This window comes from Pseudophryne corroboree, chromosome 7 (genome assembly GCF_028390025.1).
Source record: "Pseudophryne corroboree isolate aPseCor3 chromosome 7, aPseCor3.hap2, whole genome shotgun sequence".
Classification (NCBI taxonomy): Eukaryota; Metazoa; Chordata; class Amphibia; order Anura; family Myobatrachidae; genus Pseudophryne; species Pseudophryne corroboree.
The window spans coordinates 383,846,781-383,866,533 of NC_086450.1; the positions used below are offsets into that span (position 1 = coordinate 383,846,781).

The following is a 19,753-nucleotide window of genomic DNA, read 5'->3' on the forward strand; positions in this document are numbered from 1 at the left end:
ATCGGAGGGTGAAGATGAGGTGGACATCTTGCCTCTGTAGAGCCAGTTTGTGCAAGGAGAGATTAATTGCTTCTTTTTTGGGGGGGGTCCAAACCAACCCGTCATATCAGTCACAGTCGTGTGGCAGACCCTGTCACTGAAATGATGGGTTGGTTAAAGTGTGCATGTCCTGTTTTGTTTATACAACATAAGGGTGGGTGGGAGGGCCCAAGGATAATTCCATCTTGCACCTCTTTTTTCTTTTCTTTTTCTTTGCATCATGTGCTGATTGGGGAGGGTTTTTTGGAAGGGACATCCTGCGTGACACTGCAGTGCCACTCCTAGATGGGCCCGGTGTTTGTGTCGGCCACTAGGGTCGCTAATCTTACTCACACAGCTACCTCATTGCGCCTCTTTTTTTCTTTGCGTCATGTGCTGTTTGGGGAGGGTTTTTTGGAAGGGACATCCTGCTTGACACTGCAGTGCCACTCCTAGATGTGCCCGGTGTTTGTGTCGGCCACTAGGGTCGCTAATCTTACTCACACAGCTACCTCATTGCGCCTCTTTTTTTCTTTGCGTCATGTGCTGTTTGGGGAGGGTTTTTTGGAAGGGACATCCTGCGTGACACTGCAGTGCCACTCCTAGATGTGCCCGGTGTTTGTGTCGGCCACTAGGGTCGCTAATCTTACTCACACAGTCAGCTACCTCATTGCGCCTCTTTTTTTCTTTGCGTCATGTGCTGTTTGGGGAGGGTTTTTTGGAAGGGCCATCCTGCGTGACACTGCAGTGCCACTCCTAGATGGGCCCGGTGTTTGTGTCGGCCACTAGGGTCGCTAATCTTACTCACACAGCTACCTCATTGCGCCTCTTTTTTTCTTTGCGTCATGTGCTGTTTGGGGAGGGTTTTTTGGAAGGGACATCCTGCGTGACACTGCAGTGCCACTCCTAGATGGGCCCGGTGTTTGTGTCGGCCACTAGGGTCGCTTATCTTACTCACACAGCGACCTCGGTGCAAATTTTAGGACTAAAAATAATATTGTGAGGTGTGAGGTATTCAGAATAGACTGAAAATGAGTGTAAATTATGGTTTTTGAGGTTAATAATACTTTGGGATCAAAATGACCCCCAAATTCTATGATTTAAGCTGTTTTTTAGTGTTTTTGGAAAAAAACACCCGAATCCAAAACACACCCGAATCCGACAAAAATAATTCGGTGAGGTTTTGCCAAAACGCGTTCGAACCCAAAACACGGCCGCGGAACCGAACCCAAAACCAAAACACAAAACCCGAAAAATTTCAGGCGCTCATCTCTAATATTTACTAAAATTCGTATTTTTCAGAATGAGGTTAAAGTTCAAACACGAATGACATCGCAAGTGTAAATGTGCAACTTTTTGAATTTATTACAACTAATTTACTAAGCTGTCGTATTCTGCATTTTCGTGTTTTCCGATGTCGATGTCATTCGTATTTTTTGGCAGTGTTTTACGGGAGTGATTAGTAAAACACTGCCGACATTAACACAATGAATCTCGTCCGGATCTGTGAGATCTGTGCAGGGCTTCATTGTGCACCTTTCGTAAAAAAAAAATAACATTGTTACAAATCGGAAAAAAAAATGCGTGGGGTCCCCCCCCCCTAAGCAAAACCAGCCTCAGGCTCTTTGAGCCGGTCCTGGTTGACAAAATATGGGGGGGGGGAATTGACAGGGATTCCCCATATTTCATAAACCAGCACCGGGCTCTGCGCCTGGTCCTGGTTCCAAAAATACGGGGGACAAAAAGCGTAGGGGTCCCCCGTATTTTTTAAACCAGCACCGGGCTCCACTAGCCAGGTACATAATGCCACAGCCGGGGGACACTTTTATACTGGTCCCGGCGGCCCTGGCATTACATACCCAACTAGTCACCCCTGGCCGGGGTACCCTGGAGGAGTGGGAACCCCTTAAATCAAGGGGTCCCCCCCCTCCAGCCACCCAAGGGCCAGGGGTGAAGCCCGAGGCTGTCCCCCCCATCCAAGGGCGGCGGATGGGGGGCTGATAGCCTTGTGAAAAAAATTTGAATTTTGTTTTTAGTAGCAGTACTACAAATCCCAGCAAGCCTCTCCCGCAAGATGGTACTTGGAGAACCACAAGTACCAGCATGCGGTGGAAAACCGGGCCCGCTGGTACCTGTAGTACTACTACTAAAAAAATACCCAAATAAAAACAGGAGACACACACCGTGACAGTATAAGTTTATTACATACATGCACACCTCCAAACATACATACTTATCTATGTTCACACGAGGCTCGGCCCTCTTCTCCATGTAGAATCCTGGGGGTACCTGTGAAAAAAAATATACTCACATAATCCAGGGTACCTTCTGTTCTTTGTATAATCCACGTACTTGGCAAAATAAAAAAACGGAAACCCGACCACGCACTGAAAGGGGTCCCATGTTTTCACATGGGACCCCTTTCCCCGACTGCCAGGACCCACCCTGACTACTGTCAAAGAGGGTCCCTTTTGCCAATCAGGGAGCGCCACGTCGTGGCACCCTCCTGATTGGCTGTGTGCTCCTGTAGAGTCTGTGAGGCAGCACACGGCAGAGATACAATGTAGCGCCTATGCGCTCCATTGTATCCAATGGTGGGAACTTTGCGGTCAGCGGTTGACCGAAAGTAACCTCACCTCTGACCGCAAAGTTCCCACCATTGGATACAATGGAGCGCATAGGCGCTACATTGTATCTCTGCCGTGTGCTGCCTCACAGACACTACAGGAGCACACAGCCAATCAGGAGGGTGCCACGACGTGGCGCTCCCTGATTGGCAGAAGGGACCCCATTTGACAGTAGTCAGGGGGGGTCCTGGCAGTCGGGGAAAGGGGTCCCATGTGAAAACATGGGACCCCTTTCAGTGCGTGGTCGGGTTTCCGTTTTTTTATTTTGCCAAGTACGTGGATTATACAAAGAACAGAAGGTACCCTGGATTATGTGAGTATAATTTTTTTCACAGGTACCCCTAGGATTCTACATGGAGAAGAGGACCGAGCCTCGTGTGAACATAGGTAAGTATGTATGTTTGGAGGTGTGCATGTATGTAATAAACTTATACTGTCACAGTGTGTGTCTCCTATTTTTATTTGGGTATTTTTTTAGTAGTAGTACTACAGGTACCAGCGGGCCTGGTTTTCCATCGCATGCTGGTACTTGTGGTTCTCCAAGTACCAGCTTGCGGGGGAGGCTTGCTGGGATTTGTAGTACTGCTACTAAAAACAATATTCACATTTTTTTTCACAAGGCTATCAGCCCCCCATCCGCCGCCCTTGGATGGGGGGGACAGCCTCGGGCTTCACCCCTGGCCCTTGGGTGGCTGGAGGGGGGGGACCCCTTGATTTAAGGGGTTCCCACTCCTCCATGGTACCCCGGCCAGGGGTGACTAGTTGGGTATGTAATGCCAGGGCCGCCGGGACCAGTATAAAAGTGTCCCCCGGCTGTGGCATTATGTACCTGGCTAGTGGAGCCCGGTGCTGGTTTCAAAAATACGGGGGACCCCTACGCTTTTTGTCCCCCGTATTTTTGGAATCAGGACCAGGCGCAGAGCCCGGTGCTGGTTGTTGAAATATTGGGGAACCCCTGACATTTTTCCCCCAATATTTTTTCAACCAGGACCGGCTCAAAGAGCCCGAGGCTGGTTTTGCTTAGGAGGGGGGACCCCACGCATTTTTTTCCTGAAATTTTAACACTTTACCACCCCTTCCCACTGATCTCATGGATCCGTGCATGCCTATCAGAACACGGTAAAAAAAATGCAGGTCTGTTTTAAATCGGCTTTTTTTTTACGATTTGTATTTTTTCACGGCAGTGTTTGGCTATTGCCGGCAGTGTTCGTGAAATACACTTTTTAGTGAAATTACCGAGTTGTATCAAAAAACAGTCGTATTTGACCGATGGTGTATTCATTCGTATTTTTTTTCTTTGACTTCCAAAAAAATACGAATGCCCTCATCACTGCTGAGATTTGAGTTTAGTAAATTCCCGAGATGACACTTTGAAGAAAAAACACCATCTCGGTCAAAATCGGGAGCTTAGTAAATATACCCCATTGTATATATTATATATACTTATAGTCATTTTGGACTTAAAGAGCCTGCACACGAGTGTCAAGCGTCATACCTCAGTTTCTTTCTAGGTAACAAAGCTATACAATAGTGAAAACACCATCCAAATTTATGCGTGATGCTTGAATGAACAAACAGACAGACAGACAGACAGACAGTCCTTCCAGGCAGCACACCAACAAAGAAAACAACTGCAGTCTGGTGCCTTACGTGGAAGCTCCCTAATCTGTAGCCCGATAAATAACTTCGGCGGCACTCGGATGAAATTATAGAACCACACAGGTAAAGTTCAACGTTTTGCTGATTATTTCAGCATGATGACCATGTGATGACCATTTGAAATCATATCAAAGACTGATGAGCAATGTACAAGCACCTGACTGGCGTCCTGATCCTATTTATCGGAAAGTATACGGGTTCTTGTGTCTTATTTGCGCTATTTGCTCCAGGAATGCAGACTTTATATGGTACTTTACAGAGGGAAAACGTTAAGCATTAATAATCTCCTTCAGTGCATCCAACTAACTGGTCTCTTCCTATTTTTTATAGTACTTACCATTACACTGTGTGCCGAGTAACAATAAAAGCCATAGTAAGCTTATATTCAGCATCTGATGTGGCCCATGTAACGTTACATCTGTCTCCATGGCAGCTGGAATTCAGCAGCACCTGTGAATTAAAAGCAAAGTCCAGATATTAATTTGCTGAAGGAAAAGACTGGGATTGGTTAATGTTATTAAGACATAAAAAAAAAAAAAAACAACAACTCATTTTATACTTTTCAGCAGACTCCTTAGCTGGCCGTCTGCTATCTGACAACAAAGTATTCACATGATTCTTAGACCATGGTCAGATTGGCCATAGGGCTCACCTGGAAGATTCCTGGTAGGCCGATGTGTCTGTGGGGCTGTTTTATGTGTTGTCATGTGGCCCCACCTCCACTTGACAGGCAGCCCACCGCACTCAGTGCACTGCATTGTCCTCATTCATTCTGTTTTCTCTTACGTCCTAGAGGATGCTGGGGTCCATTTTAGTACCATGGGGTTATAGACGGGTCCTTTGGGAGCCACTGACACTTTAAGAGTTTAATAGTGTGGGCTGGCTCCTCCCTCTATGCCCAGCCTACCAGACTCAGTTTAGAAAATGTACCCGGAGGAGCCGGTCACAGCTAGGGGAGCTCCTAGGAGTTTTTCTAGTTTTATTTTTTTCTAAGAGTGTTAGGTACAGGGAGGCTGCTGGCAACAGCCTCCCTGCTTCGTGGAACTTAGGGGGGAAGTAGGAGCCAACTCTTGAAGTTAATGGTTCTCTATCTCCGCTGACAGGACACTGAGCTCCTGAGGGTGCTGATCGCAAGCCCACGAGGCGACCGCTCACTCCCGCAGCACGGCCGCCACCCCCTAACAGAGCCAGAAGAAAGAAGAGTGGTGAGTACAGCGCCGGCGGCCCGGTTAGCGGGTTGCCGGCGGGAATGGCGGTACAATGGTAGGAGCGCAGCTCTGACAGGCTGCGCTCCATGAAGGCTCAACAACATGCATATGTAGACTCGGCTGAAGGGCGTCCTGGGCCAGCGCGATCACCCTAAAACTGGTAAATATTGCTAACGGGCTAATCCCGCTGTTAGCACCAAAGACCTCAGACCAGTATAATCTAATTGCGCTAGAAGCCACGCGCCATTACAGGGGGCGGGGCTTCTCCTCAGAGCGGATCCAGCACTCACCAGCTGCATTTTTTCCCTGCAGTTCACTGAAGCAGGATGCTGACAGGGAGCGCTGACCCCCACATAACTCCAGTTATCCTCTGCGGTACCAGGGTGTTATAGACAGGGGGGGAGAGTGTAGTTAGTACTAACTAACCTATTAAGGTTGGTTAGTCAGCGCCGGGCTTTTATCAAAATAACTGCCCACCGGGGCGCTGTGTGGCTGGCTCCTTATACTCTGTGACTCTCTGAAGGTACTCTGGGAGAAACTGTGTCTGACATTTTCCTGTATGTGTGTGTAAGTGTATATATCCACATTACCATGTCTAAGGGCGCTGTGTCAGGTGCTGCAGAGTGTGTATCTTCTCCTGAGGAGTCTATTCCATGTACTCAGGACTGCAATATGCTTTCCCAGCCTTCTGAATCCGAACCCCCATGTGTGGATTCTTTAAGGGGAATGATATCCCAGATTTCATAAAGGATGTCACATAATGATAAAGAGACGCAGTTTTTGAGAAAATCTGTAGAGGGTTTGCAGCATTCAGCTCCCACAACTTCCTCAAATACCCCACCTACATACCCTAAAAAACGTACACTTGCCCAGATAATGCAAGTTGACACTGATACCGACTCTGATACAGGGGACGGTGATGGAGATATGCAGGAGGGTGGATGCATCCCTTGCTAAAGGGGTGCAGCAAATGATTGAAGCCACTAGGGATGTTTTACATATTTCTGAGAAGATACCTGAACAAGTAGAGGAATCTTATTTTACAGAAAATAGGAAATCCTTGCTTACCTTCCCTGCTTCTAAGGAGTTAAACTCTTTATTTAAAAAATCCTGGGAAAACCCAGAGAAAAAAATCCAGATCCCTATAAGAATTCTCATTGCTTTCCTATTCCCTGAAGAGGATAGAAAGAAGTAGGAAAACCCACCTATAGTATAGACGCTTCTGTATCTAGGTTGTCTAAAAAGGTGGTTTTACCTGTCCCTGGTTCAACCGCCTTAAAAGAGCCAGCTGAACGCAAGATTGAGACTACGCTCAAATCTTTATACACTGCTACAGGCGTGGCTTTAAGGCCCACTATTGCTTGTGCGTGGATTTCTAAAGCCTTAGTAAAGTGGTCAGGCACGTTACTAGAGGACTTAGATACTATGGGTAGGAGTGACATTGAATTGTTTTTGCGTCACATGCAGGATTCTGCTGGGTTCATGGTGGACGCTATGAAGGCTCTTGGCATGCTGAATGCAAGGGCTACTACCACGGCGGTCTCGGTGTTCAGAGGACTCTGGCTACGCCAATGGACTGCAGATGCAGGATCCAAGAAAAGTCTGGAGAACCTACCCTTCACAGGTCAGGCTCTGTTTGGGGACACATTGGATGCATGGATCTCCATGGCAACTGTGGGTAAGTCAACCTTTGTCCCCTCAGCATCACCACCGACTAAGAAATCTTATCCTACGTCTACACTGCAGTCCTTTCGGACCACAAAATTTTAAAAATCCAAATCCCCTTCCACCTTCTTTAGCGGTGGTCGGGGAAACTCCAGAAAACCCACACCATCAGGTTCTCAGGAACAGAAACCAGGTTCTGCTTCCTCAAAATCTTCAGCATGACGGTGGACCTCCCAGCCTGGAGATCGGGCAGGTGGGAGCGAGACTGAAAGATTTCAGTCACATCTGGGTGTCGTCATGCCTAGACCCCTGGGTGACAGACATTGTTACCCAGGGCTACAGACTGGAGTTTCAGGAACTCCCACCTCACAGATTCTTCAAATCTGGCTTACCAGTTCGCTGACAGAAAGTGCTATCCTGCAGGAAGCCATTAAAAAATTAGTCCGAACAAATGTTATTGTTCCAGTTCCACCTCATCTAAAACCCAAGGGTTATTACTCAAACCTGTTTGTGGTACCGAAACCGGACGGTTCGGTAAGGCCGATATTAAACCTAAAGTCATTGAACCCCTACTTGAGAGTATTCAAATTCAAGATGGAGTCTCTGAGAGCAGTGACCTCAGGTCTGGAGGAGGGGGAATTTCTAGTATCCCTGGATATCAAGGATGCCTACCTTCACATTCCGATCTGCCCGCCTCACCAGGCTTATCTCAGATTTGTGCTGCTGGACTGTCACTATCAGTTACAGGCACTGCCATTTGGCCTCTCCACAGCACCAAGGGTGTTCACCAAGGTCATGGCAGAGATGATGCTACTCCTCCGCAGGCAAGGAGTGAACATAATTCCATATCTGGACGATCTGCTAATAAAAGCATCTTCCAGGAAGAGGTTGTTGCAGAGTATTGCTCTCTCACCTCGGCTACTCCAGGATCATGGGTGGATCCTTAACCTTCCAAAGTCACATTTGGAGCCGACAAGGAGACTGCCCGTCCTGGGGATGATACTCAACACGGAAGTGCAGAGGGTGTTTCTACCGGTAGAGAAAGCGTTGGTGATCCAATCAATGGTACGGGATGTCCTGAAGCCAGCCTGGGTTACGGTTCATCAGTGCATTCGCCTTCTGGGGAAGATGATAGCCTCCTACGAGGGTCTTCAGTACGGAAGATTTTATGCGAGATCCTTCCAAGTGGATCTCCTTGACAAATGGTCGGGATCACATCTTCACATGCACCAGCGGATACGCCTATCGCCGAAAAGCCAGGATTTTACTCATCTGGTGGCTGCAAATTTCTCACCTACTCGAGGGCCGCAGGTTCGGGATTCAGAATTGGATCCTTCTAACCATGGATGCAAGTCTCAGAGGTTGGGGAACAGTCACCCAAGGGGAAAACATCCAAGGAAAGTGGTCAAGTCTGGAATCCATCCTTCCGATAAACATGCTGGAACTAAGGGTCATATACAACGGCCTTCTACAAGTGGCACATCTTCTGCAAGATCAGGCCATTCAGGTTCAGTCGGACAATGTAACGGCAGTGTCCTACATGAACCGACAGGGCGGAACGAAGAGCAGAGCGGCAATGTCAGAGGTAACAAGAATCCTCTTCTGGGCAGAAAAGCACGTGGTGGCGCTATCAGTAATCTTCATTCCAGGAGTGGACAACTGGGAAGCGGACTTCCTCAGCAGACATGATCTCCATCCAGGAGAATGGGGCCTCCACCCGGAGGTGTTCGCAGAGGTGACAAGCCGTTGGGGTGTACCTCAGGTAGACATGATGGCCTCTCGCCTCAACAAGAAGCTTCGGAGGTACTGTTCCAGGTCGAGAGACCCACAGGCAGTGGCGGTGGACGCACTGGTAACTGGGAGGGTGTTTCAGTCAGTGTATGTGTTCCCTCCACTTCTACTCATCCCAAGGATTATCAAACTAATAAAAAGAACAAGAGTTCAGGCGATCCTCATTGGTCCGGACTGGCAGAGACGGGCTTGGTATGTGGATCTTCTGGAATTACTGCTGGAGGATCCGAGGCCTCTTCCTCTTCGCGAGGACTTTCTGCAACAGGGGCCGTTCGCCTATCAAGACTTACCGCGGCTACGTTTGATGGCATGGTGGTTGAATGCCAGATCTTGTCTTGGAAGGGTATTCTGAAAAAGGTAATTCCTACACTGATACATGCTAGGAAGGGGGTTACGTCTAAGCATTACCATCGGATTTGGAAAAAGTATGTGTCTTGGTGTGAATCCAAGAAGTTTCCAATGGTGGAGTTTCAACTGCAAGCAGGTCTGGATGTGGGCCTACGCCTGGGCTCCACAATGGTCCAGATTTCGGCCTTGTCCATTTTCTTCCAGAAACAATTGGCTGCCCTCCCTGAGGTTCAGACATTCTTGAAAGGTGTTCTGCACATCCAACCACCCTTTGTGCCTCCTACGGCACCTTGGGATCTTAATATGGTGCTGCAGTTCCTGCAATCGGATTGGTTTGAACCTTTGCAGGAGGTGGACGTCAAGTTTTTTACTTGGAAGGCGGTCACACTATTGGCATTGGCATCTGCTAGACGTGTGTCAGAATTGGGGTCATTGTCATGCAAGAGCCCCTACTTGATTTTCCATGAAGATAGAGCTGAGCTCAGAATGCGTCTTCCGAAAGGTTGTGTCGGCTTTTCATATCAACCAACCTATTGTGGTGCCAGTGGCTACTGACTCCTCAATTACCTCAAAGTCCTTGGATGTGGTGAGGGCTTTGAAAATCTATGTGAAGAGAACTTCTCGTCACAGGAAGTCGGACGCTTTATTTGTCCTTTTGTGATCCCAACAAGGTTGGGTGTCCTGCTTCTAAGCAGACGATTTCTTGCTGGATCAGGTTTACTATACAGCATGCTTATTCGACAGTAGGCTTGCCGTGTCCAAGATCTGATAAGGCCCACTCTATTCATAAAGTGGGTTCTTCCTGGGCGGCTGCCCGGGGGTGTCTCAGCTTTACAGCTTTGCCGAGCGGCTACTTGTTCTGGGTCGAACATGTTTGCTAAGTTCTACAAGTTTGATACTTTGGCCTCTGAGGACCTAAAGTTTGGTCAATCTGTTCTGCAGGAACCTCAGCACTCTCCCTCCCGTACTCGGAGCTTTGGTACATCCCCATGGTACTAAAATGGACCCCAGCATCCTCTAGGACGTAAGAGAAAATAGGATTTTAATTACCTACCAGTAAATCATTTTCTTGTAGTCCGTAGAGCAGGCTTTTTCAACCAGTGTGCTGTGGCACACTAGTGTGCCGCGACCAGTTGCAAGGTGTGCCGCGGAGCCAGAGCAGCTTCCAGCACCTTCAGAGTGAACTGTTGGCCCAGGCTCTTCTTAGAGTATCAGTCGTGCTCCGGCCATGACCTATGCCTTGAAAACGGTGTGATATCATAGGTCAAGGCCGCCGCGTCTCACCACCCAGCCAGCCCACCTGCCTGCATACACATCTTCCAGTTCCCGCCTGCATACACAGCTTTCCTTGCCAACCCACATCCACACCTGACCGACCGCTGCTCAGTATTCGTAGAACTCCACTATGAACAACCCACGCCACTGAGGGACAGGGAGGACAGCTGATAATATGTTATTTTATTTCTCCTGTGGGGAACAATAGGATTTCAATGGGATTTATGTGGGGAGAATAAGAATTTATGGATTTATGGGGGGAACAATGTGAATAATTCATGTGGGGAGCAATGTGATTGTTTTTTCTGTGTAAGCCAATGTATGTGTGGATTTTTTTTTTTACTGTGTGTGTTTTGTTTTTTTTCTGTGGGGAACTGATGGTGTGCCTTGGCAATTTTAAAATGTTGTTCGGTGTGCCACGAGTAAAAAAAGGTTGAAAATCACTGCCGTAGAGGATGCTGAGGTCCATTTTAGCACAATGAGGGTATAGACGGGTCCTTTGGGAGCCACTGGCATTTTAAGAGTTTAATAGTATGGGCTGGCTCCTATCTCTATGCGCCTCCTACCAGATTCAGTCTAGAAACTGTGCCCAAGTTGACGGACATACCTTGAGAGAAAGAAATACACAGATAGTGGTGAGATTCACACCAGCTCACACATAACAAAGAGGAAAACTAACCAATTTGGAACAATTCAGCAATGGCTGTACCAACAATACTGAACCAAGCAACAATGCAGGAATACGAAGCACTGGATGGGCGCCCAGCATCCTCTACGGACTACGAGAAAAGGATTTATCGGAAGGTAATTAAAATCCTATTATTCCATCTCTGTAGTACAGTAACTCTGCCATACAGTGATGCTGCCATGGCTACACGGTATGTTATACCTCTTGTGCTGCCCATGTTGGGCCACTTCTACAAAATTTTACAGGGCCACTTTTAGTTCCCAATCCACCCCTGGTCTCAGTGGTGTCAGAAGGGGGTGGAGGGGGGGGGGGGGGGGCCCGCACCCTGGTGAGACCCTCGGAGGGGGTGACACCAAAATGCCGGGTTCTCCACAGTGACAGGAGCCAAGTGCTGCAGTGTAACATTCTCCTGCTGCACCTGGCTCCTATCATAGTAGAGGAGCCGACACTGCATACAGCCCTGTCTAGTGATGAAACCGGGGGCTGTCCGCGAGGCCACGCTCCTGTCTAACGAGGCTATGCCCACTGTCCAGGATTTCTCTCTATACCACACCCCCTCCATGATAGGCCACACCCCTTTTTCGGGCACACGAGGGGCGCCACACCGGGTGTCACCTACACAAGTTTCACCTCTGCCTGGTCTGCAGCAAAAGATGCAAGGAAGGCCGCAATTGCTTACAATAATGCCCTATAAGGAGGGATCCCGCCCCTTCAACAGACCCCACCCCCATTAGGGCTGCTTCCATACATTTTCCTGGGCAATTATCAATCCCAATCTGCCCCTGTCTTAGACTATACTACAATATTTCCAAGAAAATCAAAACACAAGCTGTTGGCTTACTTTGCTTCACTTAGACTTACAGTAAACCAGTAAAGTATACAGTATACAGTAAAATAAACCAAGTTTTTCTATAAAGCCAGGTATTTGTTTTATAAAGTATATGTAATTTCATATTTTTCTAAGCTGTCAGATAGTGTCAACTATCCCTGTCCTACTTGACAGTTACCCATGGATATGTGCCATTAATCTTTTATTTCAACGTACACTATCATGTAACCAGTCAATGATGTGGTCTGCTTTGGCCTGTGCATGAAACATGGTACGGGATATGCACAAAATAATAAAGGGTAGTGTTCTATTGCTGCTTAAATAAATCAAGGACATTGATGCAGCGCAAATTGTTTTGTTCTTTGATCCCCAAGGTTCCCTGATAACCAATACATATACTGGGAGGTGAAGTTACAGGTGAAGTTAGAAAAGCCTTTGTTGACATACTCAGTGCCGTTTCTTGTGGCAGGCGAGCAGTGCAACCGCACTGGCGGCACTAACTGTGGCTCCCTGCTTCCCCCTCCTATTTCTCCCCAAGTAACCCGCTCGGGGGGCGCAGTTTTACCGAATGACGCGGTTGCGTCGTTACGTCACGACTCAACCCCGTCACGACGCGAAACCCCCTTCCCCCCCCCCCCCGAGCGGAGTACAGAGGGGGATCCAAGTTAGGAAGAGGGAAAGGCCGGCGCGAGGAGCGACTGGTGAGGCGGGCCGAAGAGCGGTAATCGCCTCTGTAAGTATTCTCTCTCTATGGGGTATATTTACTAAGGTCCCGATTTTGACCGAGATGCCGTTTTTTCATCAAAGTGTCATCTCGGTAATTTACTAAGCAATAATCACGGCAGTGATGAGGGCATTCGTAATATTTTGGAAGTCCTAGGAAAAAAACACGAATCAATACACCATCGGTCAAATATGACTGCAATTTGCTAGAAATCGGGAATTTACTAAAAAGTGCAAAACACAAACACTGCCGACAATAGCCAAACACTGCCGTGATAAAATACAAATCGTAAAAAAGTGCTAAAAAAAAACAGACCTGCTTTTTTATCCCGTGTTTGTATAGGCATGCACGGATCCATGAGATCCGTGCATGTTTTTCAGTGGGAAGGGGGGGGGAAATGTTCTAAATTTTCGGGGAAAAAATTGCGTGGGGTCCCCCCTCCTAAGGCAAACCAGCCTCGGGCTCTTTGAGCCGATCCTGGTTGCAGAAATATGGGGAAAAAATGGACAGGGGTTCCCCCATATTTAAGCAACCAGCATCGGGCTCTGCGCCTGGTCCTGGTTCCAAAAATACGGGGGACAAAAAGAGTAGGGGTCCCCCGTATTTTTGAAACCAGCACCGGGCTCCACTAGCTGGACAGATAATGCCACAGCCGGGGGTCACTTTTATACCGTGCCTTGCAGCCGTGGCATCAAATATCCAACTAGTCACCCCTGGCCGGGGTACCCTGGGGGAGTGGAGACCCCTTCAATCAAGGGGTCCCCCCCCCAGCCACCCAAGGGCCAGGGGTGAAGCCCGAGGCTGTCCCCCCATCCAATGGGCTGCGGAAGGGGGACTGATAGCCTTTGTTGATAGTTATGAATATTGTTTTTAGTAGCAGTACTACAAGTCCCAGCAAGCCTCCCCGCAAGCTGGTACTTGGAGAACCACAAGTACCAGCATGCGGCGGAAAAACTTGGCCGCTGGTACCTGTAGAACTACTACTAAAAAAATACCCCAAAAATGACAAGACACACACACACACCTTGAAAGTAAAGTTTTAATACATCCATCCACACAAACATATACACATACTTACCTTATGTTCACACGCAGGTCGGTCCTCTTGTCCAGTAGAATCCATGGGGTACCTGTTGAAAAAATTATACTCACAAAATCCAGTGTAGATCGGTCCTCTTCAAATCCATTTGTAATCCACGTACTTGAGAAAATAAAAAAACGGAGTCCCGACCACGAACTGAAAGGGGCCCCATGTTTTCACATGGGACCCCTTTCCCCGAATGCCAGAAACCCACTCTGACTTCTGTCTAAGTGGGTTTCTTCAGCCAATCAGGGAGCGCCACGTTGTGGCACCCTCCTGATCGGCTGTGTGCTCCTGTACTGACTGACAGACAGCACACGGCAGTGTTACAATGTAGCGCCTATGTGCTCCATTGTAACCAATGGTGGGAACTTTCAGGTCAGCGGTTGACCGAAAGTGACCTCACCGCTGAGCAGAAAGTTCCCACCATTGGTTACAATGTAGCGCATAGGCATAGGCATAGGCATAGGCGCCACGCTCCCTGATTGGCTGAAGAAACCCACTTAGACAGAAGTCAGAGTGGGTTTCTGGCATTCGGGGAAAGGGTACCATGTGAAAACATGGGGCCCCTTTCAGTTCGTGGTCGGGACTCCGTTTTTTTATTTTCTCAAGTACGTGGATTACAAATGGATTTGAAGAGGACCGATCTACACTGGATTTTGTGAGTATAATTTTTTCAACAGGTACCCCATGGATTCTACTGGACAAGAGGACCGACCTGCGTGTGAACATAAGGTAAGTATGTGTATATGTTTGTGTGGATGGATGTATTAAAACTTTACTTTCAAGGTGTGTGTGTGTCTTGTCATTTTTGGGGTATTTTTTTAGTAGTAGTTCTACAGGTACCAGCGGCCAAGTTTTTCCGCCGCATGCTGGTACTTGTGGTTCTCCAAGTACCAGCTTGCGGGGGAGGCTTGCTGGGACTTGTAGTACTGCTACTAAAAACAATATTCATAACTATCAACAAAGGCTATCAGCCCAGCATCCGCAGCCCATTGGATGGGGGGGACAGCCTCGGGCTTCACCCCTGGCCCTTGGGTGGCTGGGGGGGGACCCCTTGATTGAAGGGGTTCCCACTCCCCCAGGGTACCCCGGCCAGGGGTGACTAGTTGGATATTTGATGCCACGGCCGCAGGGCACGGTATAAAAGTGACCCCCGGCTGTGGCATTATCTGTCCAGCTAGTGGAGCCCGGTGCTGGTTTTAAAAATACGGGGGACCCCTACTCTTTTTGTCCCCCGTATTTTTGGAACCAGGACCAGGTGCAGAGCCCGATGCTGGTTGCTTAAATATGGGGAACCCCTGTCCATTTTTTTCCCATATTTCTGCAACCAGGATCGGCTCAAAGAGCCCGAGGCTGGTTTGCCTTAGGAGGGGGGACCCCACGCAATTTTTTTTAAACATTTAAACTTTATTTTTTTTTTAAACAAAGTGCACAATGAAGCCCAGCACGGATCTCTCAGATCTGGCCGAGATTCATTGTATTAAAGTCGGCAGTGTTTTACAAGTCACTCACGTAAAACACTGCCTAAAAAAACGAATGACATCGACATCGGAAAACCCGAAAATGCAGAATACGGCAGCTTAGTAAATTAGTCGTAATCAATTCAAAAAGTTGCATATTTACACTTTCGATGTCATTCGTGATTGAACTTTGACCTCAAACGGGAAAACACGAATCTTAGTAAATTTACCCCTATCTCTCTCTCAATGTGTAAAATGGGGACACCTGCCGTAATGTGTGAAATGGGGACTCTTGCCTGCCGTAGTGTGGGGATTTAATGTATCAAGGGCATTGCAGTGTGTGGCATAATATGGTGCAGGGGGCATTACTGTGTGGGGCTTAATATGGTAGAATTTTTTTTTCCTGTGGTGGTCGTGATCTTTTGGAGCAGGGTCAAAAACTGGATTGTGAGGTAGTCTTTTCAGACGAGGCCATGCCCATTTAAATGAGGCCACACCCATTTAGATGAGGCCATGCCCCCTTGCCGGATGCGCGCGCAAGTTTGTTTTTTTATCTAGGTGTGTGTGGAGAGGGGGGCACATTTTTTTATGTCATGGGGGGCGCATTTTTAAATCTCGCACTGGGAGCCAAATTGGCTAGAAACAGCCCTGGACATACTGTATCAAGAGCTGGAAAAATGTCAGAAGCCAACATACAAGGGGAGGCAAAGGTTCACTATTCGCAGAAAAAGAGAGAAACCACATGGCGCAGAAAAAGTTACATGTGACAAAGATAAAATATAAAAATTAAAAACGCTGTTGCACTAAATCCCTCTCCTTTTGAGTTACATATACTCCATTGGGGCAAGATGCTATAAAGACCCCTTATTTTGGAGGATGATGAGCAAGTTTTACACATAATGAATGTGAGTGTGATATCTTACTAAAAGGTGCTAAATACCAGATATCAAACAGTGTTGCACTAAGTTAATTTTCTCATACATACTAGAGGATGCTGGGGTCCACTTCAGTACCATGGGGTATAGACGGTTCCGCAGGAGCCATGGGCACTCTAAGACTTTTCAAGGGTGTGAACTGGCTCCTCCCTCTATGCCCCTCCTCCAGACCTCAGTTTTAGAAATGTGCCCAGGCAAACTGGATGCACTTCAGAGGAGCTCTACTGAGTTTCTCTGAAAAGACTTTATGTTAGGTTTTTTATTTTCAGGGAGAACTGCTGGCAACAGTCTCCCTGCTTCGTGGGACTGAGGGGGCAGAAGTAGGAACCAACTTCCTAAAGAGTTTCATGGCTCTGCTTCTGGCTGACAGGACACCATTAGCTCCTGAAGGGAACTGAACGCTAGCCGTGCCTAGATGCTCACTCCCACAGCACGCCGTCACCCCCCTCACAGAGCTAGAACTCAGAAGACAGAAGACAGATCTTCAATCAAGAAAGAGACGGCTAAAGGTACCGCGCGGCTGCCCACACATACACAGGCACTGCAGGGTGCAGGGCGTGGGGTGGGGGGGGGCTGGCCTGGGCAGCATGAAACCTATGGAAACTGGCATAAATAAGGGGCATAAGTTGCTGAGGCACAGTCCTACCCCCGCCAGTATAAAAAATTACCTCATAAAAGCTGAGGAGAAACACACCATTGAAGAGTGTAGCTTCCTCCTCAGTCAGCCAGCACACTGCTCAGCGCCATTTTCTCTCTCTCCTCAGGCTGCAGAGACAACGTTAGTCCTCCTCCACTACTGAACAAGTATCAGGGTGCAAAACAGGGGGGGCCACAGTGAATTTGGTGCTATATAATTGTGTGATTAGCATTATAAAAGCGCTGCATGTCAGTGGGAATTTTGTGTTCACAGACATTGTGTTACTGGCGCTGGGTTGTGAACTGGCAAATCCTATCTGTGTCCCTCTGACAGATTTTACTGTGGGTCTGTCCCCCATAAGTCCCGGAGTGTCTGTGGTGTGGTTGTGCACGTGTGTGACATGTCTGTGGCAGGGAATTCTTGCCCTGTGGGAGACATGTTAGAGACACAGAGGTGTAATATGACACCAAGAGCCTGACTGGGTGAAAGGTTACATGATAGTGTGAATCGTATCAGTAAGAGGTTGGACTGAATCTCATACAGAAAACTGAATGTAATCTGTTGAAGATGTGATTTTTAATAGTTCTGCCTTTAATCCACAGGAACCCATCTGAGTCACATACAAACAAGTAGTACAAACTGATACCGACACGGACTCTCATTCCTGTGTCGGCACTAGTGATTCCAGGGGAATAGGTCCTAAGTTATCAAAAAGCATTTAAAACATGTTATAGCTATAAAGGAGGTATTAGAAGTTATGAAGCTCTCTCTTTTACCACAAGGAGAGGGTTTACTTTAGTAAAGAAGTAATGTAATTTTCACTCCACCTCAGGAGTTGAACAGTCTCTTGGAGGGAGTCTGATTTAACCTGAAAAGAAATTTCAGATTCCCAAAAGGAATTCAGGCAGCTTACCTTTTTCCAAAAGGTGGAAGTCACCCCGCATTTTAGACAGGGCCCTGTCATAAAAGAGAAAAGGTGTTTCTCCCTGCGCCTGGAATGGCTTCACTTAAGGAGCCGACAGACCGCAAGTGATTGAGGTGATCTATTGATGTGGCCAATGGGGCACTACTCAGGCCTACCATTGTCTGTGCGTGGGTGAGTAGGGCTATTGAAAAGTGGTCAGAAAACTTGTCATTAGACATTGACACAATAGATGGAGACGAGATACTCCTAACATTAGGTCATATCAAAGACGCTGCTGCGTTCGTACTAGAAAGTTAGAAACCATGAAATAAATTGGTTTCTTGGGATCAAGAACCGCTACCATTGCAGTATCAGCTCGGAGGGCGTTGTGGATTCGCCAGTGGAATGCTGATACAGACTCCAAAAGAAATATGGAGGCTCTCCCGTATAAAGGTGAGGTCTTGTTTGGTGATGGGCTGGATGCGTTAGTCTCGGCGGCTACCGCAGGTAAGTCGACAGTCTTGCCTTATGCTCCTACACCGGCGAAAAAGACACATCACTCTCACATACAGTCCTTTCGGCCCAACAAATACAAAAAGGCCAAAGGTTCCCCCTTTTTTGCAGGTAGGGAAAGGGGAAAAGGAAAGAAATTTGCAGCGTCTCTCGGATTGCAGGAGCAGAAGTCCACCCCTGCTTCTGCCAAATCTGCAGCATAACGCTGGGGCTCCCTTGCGGGAGTCCGCTCGGGTGGGAGCACGTCTGAAATTTTTCAGCCAAACCTGGATTCAATCTGGCCTGGACCAATGGGTCTTACAAAGTGTCCCATAGGTACAAACTAGAGTTTCAAGACGTCCCCCCATGCCGATTTTTCAAATCGACCTTGCCAGCTTCTCTTCCAGGAAGAGAGGCAGTAACAACGGCAATTCAAAAATGATGTCAGGATCAGGTCATTGTCCTGGAATCCTTGGCACAGTAAGGAGAAGGTTTTTATTCAAGCCTCTTCGTAGTTCCGAAGCCGGATGGCTCGGTCAGACCGATTTTAAACCTGAAAAATCTGAATCTCTACCTGAAAAGGTTCAAGTTCAAGATGGAATCCCTGAGGGTAGTGATTTCCAGTCTGGAAGAGGGGGACTTCATGGTGTCAGTAGACATAAAAGATGCTTACTTGCATGTTCCCATTTATCCTCCTCACCAAGCTTATCTGAGATTCGCAGTACAGGATTGCCTTTACCAGTTTCAGACGTTGCCGTTCGGACTCTCCACGGCACCGAGGGTATTCACCAAGGTGATGGCAGAGATGATGGTCCTCCTTCGTTAAAAAGGAGTCAATATAATTCCTTATCTGGATGATCTCCTGATAAAAGCGAGAGCCAGGGAACAGTTGGTGCAGAACATCGCACTCTCCCTGTCAATACTCCAACAACACGGTTGGATCATGAATTTTCCAAAGTCGCAGTTGGAACCGATGACAAGATTGTCCTTTTTAGGGATGATGCTGGACACAGAAGTACAGAGAGTATTTCTTCTAGTGGAAAAGGCTCTGGAAGCCAGAAAATGGTCGAACAAATATTGAAACCAACAAGCGTGTCGATCCATCAATGCATTCGGTTGTTGGGGAAAATGGTAGCGGCCTACGAGGCCATACAGTTTGGCCGATTTCATGCCAGAGTATTCCAGTGGGACCCGTTTGACAAGTGGTCCAGATCCCACCTACACATGCACCTGAAAATAATCCTGTCCCCCAAAGCCAGGATTTCGCTCCTGTGGTGGCTACACAGTTCTCACCTACTAGAGGGACGCAGGTTTGGGATTCAAGACTGGGTCCTAATAACCACGGATGCAAGTCTCCGAGACTGGGGAGCTGTCACACAGGAGGAAAGCTTCCAAGGAAAATGGTCAAG

The 19,753-nt window shown here is 47.8% G+C and overlaps 1 protein-coding gene across 1 annotated transcript in view; it reads right to left on the reverse strand.

Annotated features, from left to right (window-relative positions):
• The window catches only part of IL4R (interleukin 4 receptor), a 378,782-nt gene that overhangs the window by 93,891 nt on the left and 265,138 nt on the right, over positions 1–19,753 (reverse strand). The window contains exon 2 of the mRNA XM_063934581.1: positions 4,642–4,754. Within this exon, the coding sequence (XP_063790651.1) occupies positions 4,642–4,732 (91 nt within the window). The 5' untranslated portion in view covers positions 4,733–4,754. The remainder of the gene's footprint in view (positions 1–4,641; positions 4,755–19,753) is intronic.